The sequence below is a fragment of the Brassica oleracea genome, chromosome C7 (assembly GCF_000695525.1).
Source record: "Brassica oleracea var. oleracea cultivar TO1000 chromosome C7, BOL, whole genome shotgun sequence".
In the NCBI taxonomy this organism is placed as follows: Eukaryota; Viridiplantae; Streptophyta; class Magnoliopsida; order Brassicales; family Brassicaceae; genus Brassica; species Brassica oleracea.
Window position 1 is genome coordinate 559,053 of NC_027754.1, and position 13,394 is coordinate 572,446.

The 13,394-nt window shown below is 31.5% G+C and overlaps 2 protein-coding genes across 2 annotated transcripts; both read right to left on the reverse strand.

Moving 5' to 3' along the window:
• Window positions 1–1,658: 1,658 nt before the first annotated feature.
• LOC106302293 (MADS-box transcription factor 23-like) lies at window positions 1,659–2,288 on the reverse strand. Its single transcript, XM_013738833.1, has 2 exons — window positions 2,020–2,288; window positions 1,659–1,743 (listed from the first exon to the last, which is right to left on the reverse strand). The coding sequence occupies exons 1-2, from the start codon at window positions 2,286–2,288 to the stop codon at window positions 1,659–1,661; spliced, it is 354 nt and encodes a 117-aa protein (XP_013594287.1).
• A 1,566-nt stretch (window positions 2,289–3,854) lies between these two features.
• Window positions 3,855–8,416, reverse strand: LOC106306863 (tyrosine decarboxylase 1-like). Its single transcript, XM_013743636.1, has 13 exons — window positions 8,337–8,416; window positions 8,126–8,261; window positions 7,949–8,021; window positions 7,617–7,847; window positions 7,100–7,263; window positions 6,879–7,019; window positions 6,739–6,798; window positions 6,499–6,663; window positions 6,360–6,416; window positions 4,755–4,819; window positions 4,550–4,673; window positions 4,333–4,470; window positions 3,855–4,231 (listed from the first exon to the last, which is right to left on the reverse strand). Coding segments are annotated over exons 1-13 (1,476 nt in total). The 5' UTR covers window positions 8,339–8,416; the 3' UTR covers window positions 3,855–4,111.
• Between the last annotated feature and the right edge of the window lie 4,978 nt (window positions 8,417–13,394).

Below are 13,394 nucleotides of genomic sequence, written 5' to 3' on the forward strand. Positions count from 1 at the left end.
TTTTGCTTCCGGTTGTCGGTGAACTAACCCCATGAATTCAGTTATACCTCGTTGGAATTCTTCCGTAAGCAATCTCGTGTTCGGATCCAAATGAGGTCGATCGATCCAAGAACGAAAAATAATATGAAGAAGACATGTTTTTTATCAATCAAATTCGTGTGTAAAGAGAGTAAGAGGGAGGATGAAGATATGGAGTGAATGAAGAGGAAGAGAGGTGCTTGTATTTATAGTTGAAATCCTGCCGACAGACCGAGGAAATTCTGACGGAATTCCGACGTCAACGGCTAGTCCGTCGGAATTTCCTCGGAATTTTTAAAATCCCTCAACGGCTCTCCAACGGCTCTGTAACGGCTATAATATATCGTCGGAATTCATCGGTTTTTTCCGAGGAATTTATTTTTCCTCGGTATTCCATAAGAATATTCCGACGGATTGGTATTTCCTTGGAATTCCGTCGGTATATTCCAAGGAAATTCCGAGGAAACCAAATTTTGTGTTTCCTCGGAAATTCCTCGGGATATTCCGAGGATTTCATTTTCCGTCGGAATATCCGTCAGAATACCGCTGTTTTCTTGTAGTGATTTTAGGGAACATTTTTCGAGTTGTCTCATGTTCTTGTAGCACCATATGGATATGTCTCAGTCATATTCCGATGTATGTTTCTCTGATCGTGTGACGTAATAATCTGCACGAAACAACTGAATAGAATGCATCAGATATACATACTTATAATTTGAGGGTTTTCCTTCCAAGAGAAGTCATTGTGAGGAGTAATGAAAAGCATTATTCCTGATAACAAAAATTTAGAACATGTTATTATCAGAATTTTACATTTGTCGTGTATCATAATTTGATCAAAAAAGCAGCATGTCCTGGCTTTGTCACCACATCAACTGGCTCTCCTCATTGGTTCCATTCCCCTTTGTTCACTGCTTATAGATAATAGATACACATACCACATCACCATTATCTTGAGAAGAACAAAGTAGAAGTTGTTGTTCAGTCTTAGCAGTTGTATTCATACCTAGATAGAATGTGCTCCATGAACACATTTGAAACAAACAAAAAACTCTCCTTTAATTAGTTTCAACCATATCATCCAAAGCGTCTAAAGATTGATTCTTCATCCTCAATCTCGACGGTCTACTACTAATCTCAGATCTTTCTCAGACAAAACCAAATCCACACATAGACACAATCTCGAGTCCTTACACAAAACCCAGAACAAACACTTCGCCATCAACCCTATCAATGGTAGACAACACTGCTCTGTTTTCAATCGCTTTCTTTAGACACATAAACTCATAAAACTAACCTTTATACGAATCTCAAATGAACCCAAAACAACAAAGGACTCATCCTTTTTACCTTCCTTTGGAGAAATAGTAAACATTGACGGTGCTGGAGAAGACGATGACATCGACCTCACAGAGAAATGAAAGCTCGTTCGCCTTTTTTATCAACCTGTTACGACTCTTTGAGAAAGTGACTTGACGACTGTTCACATTCTCAATCTTCTTCATCTCTATTTTTCCTCTCCCCATCTTCTCAATCAATTTGGGTCCAACAAAATAGAAAGCAGGGGGAAAATAGAGAGAGGGAGAGAGAGAGAGACGTAGTAGTGAATGGACGAATCAATGAGATTAAACACGAACTCTTTACTCAAACCGTTTCAGAAGGTAAAAGTAAGCGGAAACAACATAGAACGTCGCACGAAGAGGGAAGACGACCCTCGTTTCTTCTCTGCGTAATTCCAAAATTTTTTGACACATTATTATTCTGTTATCGATTGATGAGGGCATGACATGGTACTAAACTACATTTTGATAGGCTGATTTTCTTTGCTGATGTGGACAACTTCTCCTTTCAAGTTATTCTCCTCTTACTATAGTAACCCTATCAATGGTAGACAACACTGCTCTGTTTTCAATCGCTTTCTTTAGACACATAAACTCATAAAACTAACCTTTATACGAATCTCAAATGAACCCAAAACAACAAAGGACTCATCCTTTTTACCTTCCGCTGGAGAAATAGTAAACCTTGACGGTGCTGGAGAAGACGATGACATCGACCTCACAGAGAAACGAAAGCTCGTTCGCCTTTTTTATCAACCCTTTGGAGAAATAGTAAACATTGACGGTGCTGGAGAAGACGATGACATCGACCTCACAGAGAAATGAAAGCTCGTTCGCCTTTTTTATCAACCTGTTACGACTCTTTGAGAAAGTGACTTGACGACTGTTCACATTCTCAATCTTCTTCATCTCTATTTTTCCTCTCCCCATCTTCTCAATCAATTTGGGTCCAACAAAATAGAAAGCAGGGGGAAAATAGAGAGAGGGAGAGAGAGAGAGACGTAGTAGTGAATGGACGAATCAATGAGATTAAACACGAACTCTTTACTCAAACCGTTTCAGAAGGTAAAAGTAAGCGGAAACAACATAGAACGTCGCACGAAGAGGGAAGACGACCCTCGTTTCTTCTCTGCGTAATTCCAAAATTTTTTGACACATTATTATTCTGTTATCGATTGATGAGGGCATGACATGGTACTAAACTACATTTTGATAGGCTGATTTTCTTTGCTGATGTGGACAACTTCTCCTTTCAAGTTATTCTCCTCTTACTATAGTAACCCTATCAATGGTAGACAACACTGCTCTGTTTTCAATCGCTTTCTTTAGACACATAAACTCATAAAACTAACCTTTATACGAATCTCAAATGAACCCAAAACAACAAAGGACTCATCCTTTTTACCTTCCGCTGGAGAAATAGTAAACCTTGACGGTGCTGGAGAAGACGATGACATCGACCTCACAGAGAAACGAAAGCTCGTTCGCCTTTTTTATCAACCCGTTACTACTCTTTGAGAAAGTGACGTGACGACTGTTCACATTCTCAATCTTCTTCATCTCTATTTTTCCTCTCCCCATCTTCTCAATCAATTTGGGTCCAACAAAATAGAAAGCAGGGGGAAAATAGAGAGAGGGAGAGAGAGAGAGACGTAGTAGTGAATGGACGAATCAATGAGATTAAACACGAACTCTTTACTCAAACCGTTTCAGAAGGTAAAAGTAAGCGGAAACAACATAGAACGTCGCACGAAGAGGGAAGACGACCCTCGTTTCTTCTCTGCGTAATTCCAAATTTTTTTGACACATTATTATTCTGTTATCGATTGATGAGGGCATGACATGGTACTAAACTACATTTTGATAGGCTGATTTTCTTTGCTGATGTGGACAACTTCTCCTTTCAAGTTATTCTCCTCTTACTATAGTAACCCTATCAATGGTAGACAACACTGCTCTGTTTTCAATCGCTTTCTTTAGACACATAAACTCATAAAACTAACCTTTATACGAATCTTTACTATAGTATATATATAGATTCTTTACTAATCAACTAAGTTCTTGAGTCCAGTATCATCTCCTAAATACAAAGCAACATGAGTGGTAGAATATGATTAGTAAATAAGTAATATTAGACTAATTAAACAAAATTAAAAACTTTTAATATGTTAGAAAAAAAAAACTAAAACCAATCTTTCAGCTTACATGATTCAATTAACATTATAGCTTTTTTTGTAACTAAAAAAGTCTATTAAAGACACATACCTAATCCACGGATGGGAGGTGCAGCCCACGGATATACCATCTCCCGTGTATTCAAATAGACTGAAATGCAGTAGCCCATATCTGTATAGGGTGACCAGGAAAATGTGACTTAGTTTCGCATAACCGATAAATCGAATCTGAAATGTGGTGACATCTCAAACCCTTCCCCTTACCACTTGACCACAAGCTTCTGGTTACCGGTATAGTTTAATAGATTTATATTTATATATGCTTAGAACAAGTTTATTCTCATTAGGTACACATATATAGTGATCACAACAAAACCAAACCAAATAGATAAAACACACAACTGGGAAAAGGAGATACCATACACTCGGTAAAGAAAATGCACTCAATCACACAAAATAGTAAATACGTTCGGAGACCAAACCGAAGTTCAAATTAAATCATAACCAAACTAGTGCTTCGGTTTGTCGCTTTGTTTGCAAGGATAGGAGGTTTTCTCAAAAAGTTCTTTTGAACTTATTTTACTTGGAAAGCAAGAATGATGCTTCTTCCTGGATAACCTTCCATGCCTCCTTCACGTGCTTCTCCTCCGTCAATGGCGCTCCTATGGCGAAACGTAGTACGAATTTTCCCGACAATATCTGTTTGCGAACGGAAACCAAATACATATATATACCTTAGTTTAAGAACATTATCCAATAAGATGGAAGAACAAAAGAGAGAGAGAGAAAGAGAGACTTACAGTGTGAGAAAATAAGAGTTTCCCTGAAGAGTTCACTGCGTCTAGGAGGCTGCGGTTTAGGTTGTTGCACTTCTTTTCATCGTTATCAACAGCTGCTATACGGAAACAGACCAGAGAAAAGATCCTAGGAGTCACAACCTGCCACAAAAAGAAGAACACGTTATATATATCCCTGTAAAAAAATCCATAAAGTTTTGAACATTAACATTACAGTTACCTCAAAGTTAGGATCTTTGGAGACAAGTTGTTCGAATATTTTAGCCAGTTTGATATGGTTTCTTATATAGCTCTTAAGGTTCTCAGCTCCATAGAGCCGTAAAACCATCCATAGTTTCAGTGACCTGTCAAAACACAATCTCAGAAATCAGAATATTTGTATATATGCAGATGTTCCTGCAAGACTTTCTTCGAAAGAAAAGAACCTGAATCGTCGTCCAAGAGGGATTTGCCAATCTTTGTAATCAACAACCAAGTTTGCCTGAGATGCCTGCCAAATTTAAAAAGTATATATGAAAACTTTTATAGCTTAGTTATAGATTTGAAGCAATGTTTTCAAACTGGACCGATAACTGAACATGCTTTCTTTTGGAACATAGGTCAATATGGTCCAACCGAGTTCGATCGAGTTCAACCAAATTCATTTAAAGAATAAAAATTAAATTAAATCTAAATACTTTTTAGTTATTTTCGATAAATTTTATAAACATAATTAAGTTTACTTATTAAATTTTTCAATAAAATAATTAGTAAATAATATTTAATTATAAATCAAATAAAAATCAAAATTTTAAATTCAAATATAATATCTGTATTTGATTTTAAAATATTTATCATCATGAGTTATGAAAATTCTAAGAACTGAATATAATCAAATTACAAACAAGCCCAGTTTTTATCCATAGAACCGTATATATACCTGGTTTAAAAACATTTATTTGAAGAGAAAGATTATAAACTAGTTGATTTTCCACACATGCAAGCATACTTATGTTACACATGTTAATAATACTCAAAACCATTTTTTATATGTTCAAAAACATTAATATAATAGATTAAACACTCACTCATGTAGGTGTTTGTTAATATATAATACAATTTACTGCATAAAATAACTTGGGAATGTTGAATATTGTAGAAAGTTTTTAACACAAAACATTCATTATTATTGTTCTTATAAATAACCAAACAATAATTTTCATTTTTATTTTGGCGAAAACAATCTATTTGTCTTTCTGCAACGTATGGTCCTAATTTTTATTGATAGTCATAAAAAATCAATGACAACAAAATATTGAGTATGTCTCATGTTATAATAAATATATTAGATGTAAATGGTCAATGGTTTCACTAAACCCTCATCTAACATATTTAGAATTTAAAAAAAAATTACCAATCAATATTTTTGGATAATAGCGCAATCTCTATAATATTATTTGAGAAATCAGTTTTCTATTGTTACGTTCACGTTAATTCTTACGATGGTTTATTACTCTGATATCCTTAATGAATTTAATTTGTTATTATAAAAAATTTCAACTTTATTTGCATTAAAAATATTTTTATATAAAAAGACAATTTTTCACGTCAGCCACATATTTACATATATAATATTGATTTAAATTTTATGGATTTGATAATATATCTATTTTGCAACTATTTAATCAAACGATTTTTTAATAGATAATAGTAATAAATAAGATAATACATAGACCGGATTGTCCTAAATCACAAGTTTGCAGTTTTTAATAAAGTTATAAATAATAATACAGATTATTCAAACTAATATATATCACACGCACAATACTAAGTCAACAAAATAAAACTAATATATAAGCTCAATCTTTTTATGTATAGCTAAAAATAACTAAAAATAATATCACTAAATAATTAAAATATGAAAAATAAACAAAATTAGTAACTAAAATTATTTTGAACATAAAAAATAAGCAAAATTACCTAAATTATGAATTACATGACAAATCATCAAATTTACTTCTCAAATAATGGTATAGAAAAAACTTTCTTACTTTGTTTTTGAGATACTCTGGATTTGTTGAAAGAGCTTCAGTGAGAGCAGATTGATCCTATTTATCAAACATCAACATTGTGTGAATACCAGGATAAAAAAAGGAGGAGAAAGTGAGACCGAAAGAAGGGCATATGTACCTTCACCCAAAGTAGGGAACACTCGAAATTAGTGAGCAACCACTTGTGAGCATTCATGTCAAAAGAGTCTGCAGTTTCTACTCCGTCAATGTACTGTCTATACTCTGGACATATACAAGCACTTCCAGCATACGCTGCATCGATGTGAAACCACATCTCATTGCTCTGAGAATGCAGTAAAGAAAAATAGCATCAGTTTTATATGCTATTAAGTTCTCTCTAAAATGTGAAATAAATAACCTTTGCAATCTTTCCCAGTGCTGCTACTGGATCAACTGCTGTTGAAGAAGTTGTTCCAACCTGCAAATAATAAACTAATCTCTCTGAAAAAAGTATGCTTCAGATGGTAAGTAAGTAACAGGTTAGCTAGTGCTTCTTACAGTGCCACATAAGAAGAATGGAATCAATCCAGCTTCAAGATCCTTAGAAACAGCTTCTTGAAGTGATTCAGGGCGCAGAGCGTAATTTGTAGATGAATCTGTTTTCAGGACCCTGCAATTCTCTAGATGGATACCGGCTAGCTGTCAGGACCAAAACCAGCAGAAACAAATTTAGCTTCTGTTAACAAAACTTTCTATAATCAAATCTGCGAAAAATTCACCTGGCAAGCTTTCTGTAAAGATGAATGTGTCTGGTCAGAGGAGTAGACAACAAGCTTCTCAAGTGCTTTCTTACCAACGCTTCTTAAGACCTTATCGCGGGCAGCAATCATAACAACGAGAATAGCTTCACAAGCTGACCCTTGGATTACTCCACCTCCATTTCCTAAAATACAACTTAGCTAAGACTAACTCCAATGTAATTTGCTATTTTTATCTCTAAAATAGATGAACTCTATAATATTAGATGAAATGTGTTTTAATGTACTTCTCTATAATAATAATCTCCAAATATAGATTAAAAGTTAAAACATAGAGGAGTGTTATTTTTTCTTCTACAATTAAAGGAAAAAATAACAATCTCAATTTTATAAGAATAAATAAAGATTGGTCGGAATAGTTTTGCCTCTAAATGCCTTTATAGAGTCAAATATATAGATGGGTTGGAAATGCTCCAAGTAGTTCTTAAGCAAAACGATTATTCTGACCAAAAAAAAATATTTGTGTCAAAAATATAACCTTTGGATAGAAACTGCTCTGGCAGGTTGAGCAGTTTTGCAACCCAATCAACAACGACAATTTCGAGCTCAGTTGCAGCTGGAGAAGCAACCCAACTAAAACTCATAGTATTAAGACCAGCACTCAACATCTCACCCAAGAACCCTGCAATGCTGCCGTTAATAGGGAAGTAAGCAAAGAAACTAGGGCTTTGCCAATGAGTTACTCCAGGCAATATCTTCGCCTTGACATCTGAAAAAAAAAACAAATTAAACTCACTTCAGATCTGTCTGTACTCAACAAGAAATATGGTCCAAAAAAACTGGAAGTGGGTATTTATATAGTTAATTCACCGTCAAGAACTTGTTCCACCGTTTCAGGATGGTCTGGGGCTGACTCAGGCAAAAGATTATGAAGATAACCAGGCTGCGAATAAGACGAGAGATTCAAACACGCAAAACCTAATGTGACTACAAAAACATTGTGCAAAACCCACATGAAACTGATTTTCACATGGAAAAGAAAGAGACCTGAACTTGGCTAAGGACAGGGAAAGTCTCGATGGTTTTGTAATAATCAGCAATGAAATCCACCATTCGATGTCCGTACTCTCTCAGTTGCTCTGAGTCCATCGGCTTCAACGCGTTGTTGCTACTACCATTTTCCCTGTTCCATGAGTTGGAGAACAATTTTAAGTAAAAAACATTCCAAAAAAGGATTCACGAATTTTTAAGAACATACATTTTATGTTGTTCTTGCGTGGCCTTGAATCCGTGTTTTATGTCTCAGAAGCTTCCTCAAAGGGTTTGGTTGGTATGGCGTAGATCTCTTACTTGTTATGGCACAGTTTTATATAGGCCTGGGCATTTCGGGTATCGGTGCGGTTCGGTTCGGGTATTTCGGGTTTTGGATAGTTCGGATAGTGGCTAGAGGATCCATTTAGTACTTGACCTATTTTCGGTTCGGTTCGGTTCGGATAGTTTCGGGTTCGGTTCGGTTCGGATAGTAAATGTAGGAACCGGAAAATATCCGGAAAAAGTTCGGTTCTCATTTGGATCCGGTTCGGGTTCGGATAGTTCGGGTAGTTCAGATAATTTGGATAAAATATCGGTTATTTAGGGTAAAATATCAAATAATTAGGATGATTTAGATAAAAAATTTGGATATTTCGGATTATTTTGGATATTTCGGATAAAACTATCTGGATAGTTTCAGATACTTTCGGGTAGTTTGGATACTTTATAATAATTTAGTTAGCCTCAACTATTTTTATATACTTTTAATAGAATTTTAAATTAAAAATATATATTTAGTGATGTTATATGTATATATAATTAATATTTTTATATATTCGGGTACCCGTTTGGTTCTCGGTTCGGTTCCGGTTCGGTTCGGTTATTTCGGATATAAAAATATAGGAACCGTTCGGGTATTTGAGGGTATTAGTCCGGTTCCGGTTTCAGGTATTTCGGTTCGGTTCTTCGGTTCCGGTTATTTTGCCCGGGCCTAGTTTTATAGCACAGTTTTTTGTTCTTTTTTTTCGTTTAGATGTTTTATACAATTTAAAATCACAAAATAATGAAGGTGGTTGGTAGAACTGTAGATCTCTTTTTTTTTTTAATTTTAACTTTTATCTATATATAGTTTTTTAAATTACCAATCATGTTTAAAATTAATGTTTATAGCTACAACAAAAAAAATAAAATAAAAATTGTAAAATCTCTATTTCTCAATTAATTACGAAACAGAAGCTAAACGTCAGAACGCTTAAACGATTTTCGAACTGTTCACCTAGGCGATTGTGAACTCGTGATCAAGAATATCGCAATCCCAAACAAATCTTTTTTGTCGGCAAATGTTTGTAAGAATTTTAAACATTTTACCAAAAGAAAAAAAGAATTATTTTAAGCATGTCCGTGAATCCAAAGATCATTGATTTTGTAACAGTTTAAATTGTACTAACATAAGACCTGCTCAAGGCGCATAATGAAATTATATGAAAATTATTTAAAAAATATCATATGGAAAAATAAAATTTATATTATTAATCGAATTAATATTTTTTGACCCTTAAATATTTTTTTAGATTTTTTTTTAATTATATAATTTATTTACTAATGAGCTAATCCTATTTAAAAAAATATTTTAAGTTAAATAATCACTTATCGGATAAGAACCTAATGCTTAGGCCGAAGAATCTCAAACCTACTATTTGGTTACAATAAAACTAAGTCAGCTCGGTTTTATATCATGATTTAGCAATTTAAAAGTTAATTATGGTTATGAGAAGTTTACGTTCACGTGTCAATCATATCTATCTTCAATATATCCTTATTTTTGTGTCATTTTTTTCATTTTGGTTATTGCTCAATATAAATATTAATTTTTGAGTTTATTCTTATTTCGTTATTTTCTTGCCTCAGATTTAGAAAATATATAAGATTTAAAATTACTAAATAAATACATACTTAGGTTAAGAACCGCGCCTTGTGCATGATAAATATTTTATATTTTATAATTATTTTATGTTTTTCTGCATATTATAAAATAATAATGTAATTATTATATATTAAATAACTAAAAAATTAGTTAATATTACGTAATAAATTGCCGTGCGCATATAAATCAAATGACCGCTCTTGTTTATTCGTAATCATTTTAGGGCAAACAAACTAAAACAATCAATCTTATCTATGTATATGATATATAATTAAATTAAATGATATTAACATAGATTTATAGTATAACTTTAATATGAATATTTATTAAATAAAGTTTCTACTCATATGATTTTATGATTATTAGCATATTTGTGTAACAAAATTTTACAGCAACAATTTTTTTTTAATGTGAAATATATAGTGGTTTCAATAATTTATAATCATTTAAAAAAAACAATGAAGATTTCAAAATTAAAATATTAACTTTTCAATATATGTTCAACGCATATATTAAAATATAAGTATGTATTTTCATATGATGTATAGTTTAGTTTAAACGATATGAAATATATGTATATATATATTAACATAAACACCTATTAAAATATAATTATTTATTCATATGATTTTATGATCGATGTATCTTATCATGGAAAAAAATTTAAACCTTGATCACAAAAGTTTATGTGAGACTTTTAACAGTTTTAGTAATTAATACTCTTTTTGAAAAAAATACAATATATACAAAAAAATCTAAATATTTATTACATGATTAATGTAATTGTGTAATTTATTTTAACAATAAATAATTACAAAAATATATAAAGTATATAGATAGTTAGCAAATCTTTATTATTTAAAATTATTAATTGTCATATATATCTTAATCACATTATGTAATTTCGTAGGTTTTATTTAAGAAAAAAATATATAATAATTTCAATTTGATAAATAAATGGTTCATAATGAATATACTATGTAATATAACATTTCCTAGCTATTTAATTTTGGAATAACGAAATTTTCAATTGATTCTCATGCCGGCCATGTAAGCAAAATTAGCATTCCAATAACACGACAACTCAGCAGGACATTTTTTAGTTAATACAAACTACATGTTATAATCTTTTAAATGTTTCTCTATTAATATATACTAGGTTAAGATCCGCGCGGAATGAACATTATATAAATAAATAATTTTATATAGTATATGTTATTACATATTATGAAATAATGAATATATATTGAATAATTAAAAATCATTAAATATTACATATATAATTAAACCTTGGATCACAAAATTTGAATGTGAGATTTTTAACAGTTTTAGTATTTTATAGTCATTTTAAAAAATTCAAAATATAACATATACAGAAAAATGTAATTTTTTATTATATGATTATTGTAGTTGTTTAATATATTTTAATAGTTTCAAATTAAACAATTATGATAGAAGATACACTAATTTTTTTTTCAAATCTTTATTATTCAAAATCATTAATTGTCATATATACTTTGCCGCATTAGGCAATTCCATAATTTTTATTTAAGGAAATTATAAAGAACATTAATAATGGATTTATGGTTAGTTAAATTAAAAACTTATTATATAATTAGATGGACCAACATATTACTCTAATGATTCTAAAAAGTCTTCTAATGATGACACGTGGCTACAAAATGAAGTCATAATGCTTCTCAAATATAATATATAGGGGATTATGAAATAATAAATATATATTGAATAATTTAAAATCATTAAATATTATATATATAATTAAACCATGGATCACAAAATTTGAATGTGAGATTTTTAACCGTTTTAGTAATTTATAGTCATTTTTAAAAATTCAAAATATAACATATACAGAAAAATCTAAATTTTTATTATATGGTTATTGTAGTTATTTAATTTATTTTAATAGTTTCAAATTAATCAAATATGATAAAAGATACACTAATTTTTATCAAATCTTTATTTTTCAAAATCATTAATTGTCATATATACTTTAGCCGTATTAGGTAATTTCGTAATTTTTATTTAAGGAAATTATAAAGAACATTAATAATAAATTTATGATAAGTTTAATTAAAAAATTATTATATAATTAGATGAACCAACATATTTCTCTAAAATAATATACAGGGGATATGGTCCAAACGAGTGGTCAATATCCTCCAAATATATTCTGTCAGCGTAGCCCACACCCAGTGCTCACGTGGCCACATGTGGGTTCGAAGTTCTCTGCGAACCGCAAACGATATGCTGTCTAGACCACTAGATTTATGGCGGAATAAAAAACGTGTAGGGGAAATCTCATGATTATTTGAGCATGATTATCCGCGGTCATTAGTGGGTTTCTTAGTGCGTGGACCCCCACAAAACCCTTAAGGATCGGTTACAAAAACTACTAATTAAGAACCGATCTTAGTGAGTTTCTTACACTGTTCGCGGACCCCACTGACATGTGGCGGCCCCCGATTGGTTTGCTTTTTAATTTTTTTTTTTTTTTTTTTAAAACTAAGAAACCCAATGAATTTCTTAGGGATAATCATGGCCTTAGTATGTACCAAATTATAATTTCCGCTTTTAAATTGCGCAATTTTTTGTTGTCAGCAATTTTTTCAAGCAAGCTACTAAATGAGAACAACCCTATGATAGTCCTAAAAGAAACATTTTATATAACACACAAAACTCAAAAATGACCAACATATAATCCATAAAAAAAAGTAAAAACTACTTATATTTTAAAGTTAACTAATGTAGACTTATAGATGAGATTTGAGAAAGATTTCAGGATAGAGTTTACGATTTTTGTAAAAATATATAATTGATTTAAAATAATAATTTTTAAATATTTATTTATTTTTATATATCTGTAGAGAATGGATATAAATGTGTTTTAACTCTTTAATGAAATCCTATTTTGTCATTTTACTCTTTATGTTCTTTGTTAAAAGAAACCTTTTTAGGGGTTTTAGGAAAATTCATCCATACTAAGTTAAATTAAAGAGAAAATTGGATAAATAGGATACTTTGAACTTGGATTTGTCACATTAGGATTTCTAGAAGTTATTTTAGGAAAATAGGATTTTAGACCTTGTAAAATACCAAAGTACCCTTAATTAACCAATTATGTTGAATTTAAATTATAAATTATAATAATTTTCGTAATAGATTTTAATGTTAAAATTAAAATTTATAAAAATTTAAAAAAAACACTAAATGGAAAAAGGGGAGACGCGGGATGCCGCAAACCTAATTCCCCTTTCTCCTTGTCTTCTCCGTCGTAGAGTCGTCGCTCTCCCACGGCGATTTAGGGTTCAACGGTGAGAAGCTCTGTTCTTCGTCGGTGTT

Excerpts from the sequence above, each read along its gene's own strand:
- LOC106302293 (XM_013738833.1), bottom strand. The coding sequence starts at position 2,288 with ATGGGGAGAGGAAAAATAGAGATGAAGAAGATTGAGAATGTGAACAGT. Across the intron at positions 1,744-2,019 it reads TACTATTTCTCCAGCGGAAG|AGAAGAAACGAGGGTCGTCT; the intron begins GTAAAAAGGATG and ends GGAATTACGCAG.
- LOC106306863 (XM_013743636.1), bottom strand. Across the intron at positions 7,848-7,948 it reads GGTGGAACAAGTTCTTGACG|ATGTCAAGGCGAAGATATTG; the intron begins GTGAATTAACTA and ends TTTTTTTTTCAG. Across the intron at positions 4,674-4,754 it reads CCTCTTGGACGACGATTCAG|GTCACTGAAACTATGGATGG; the intron begins GTTCTTTTCTTT and ends GTGTTTTGACAG.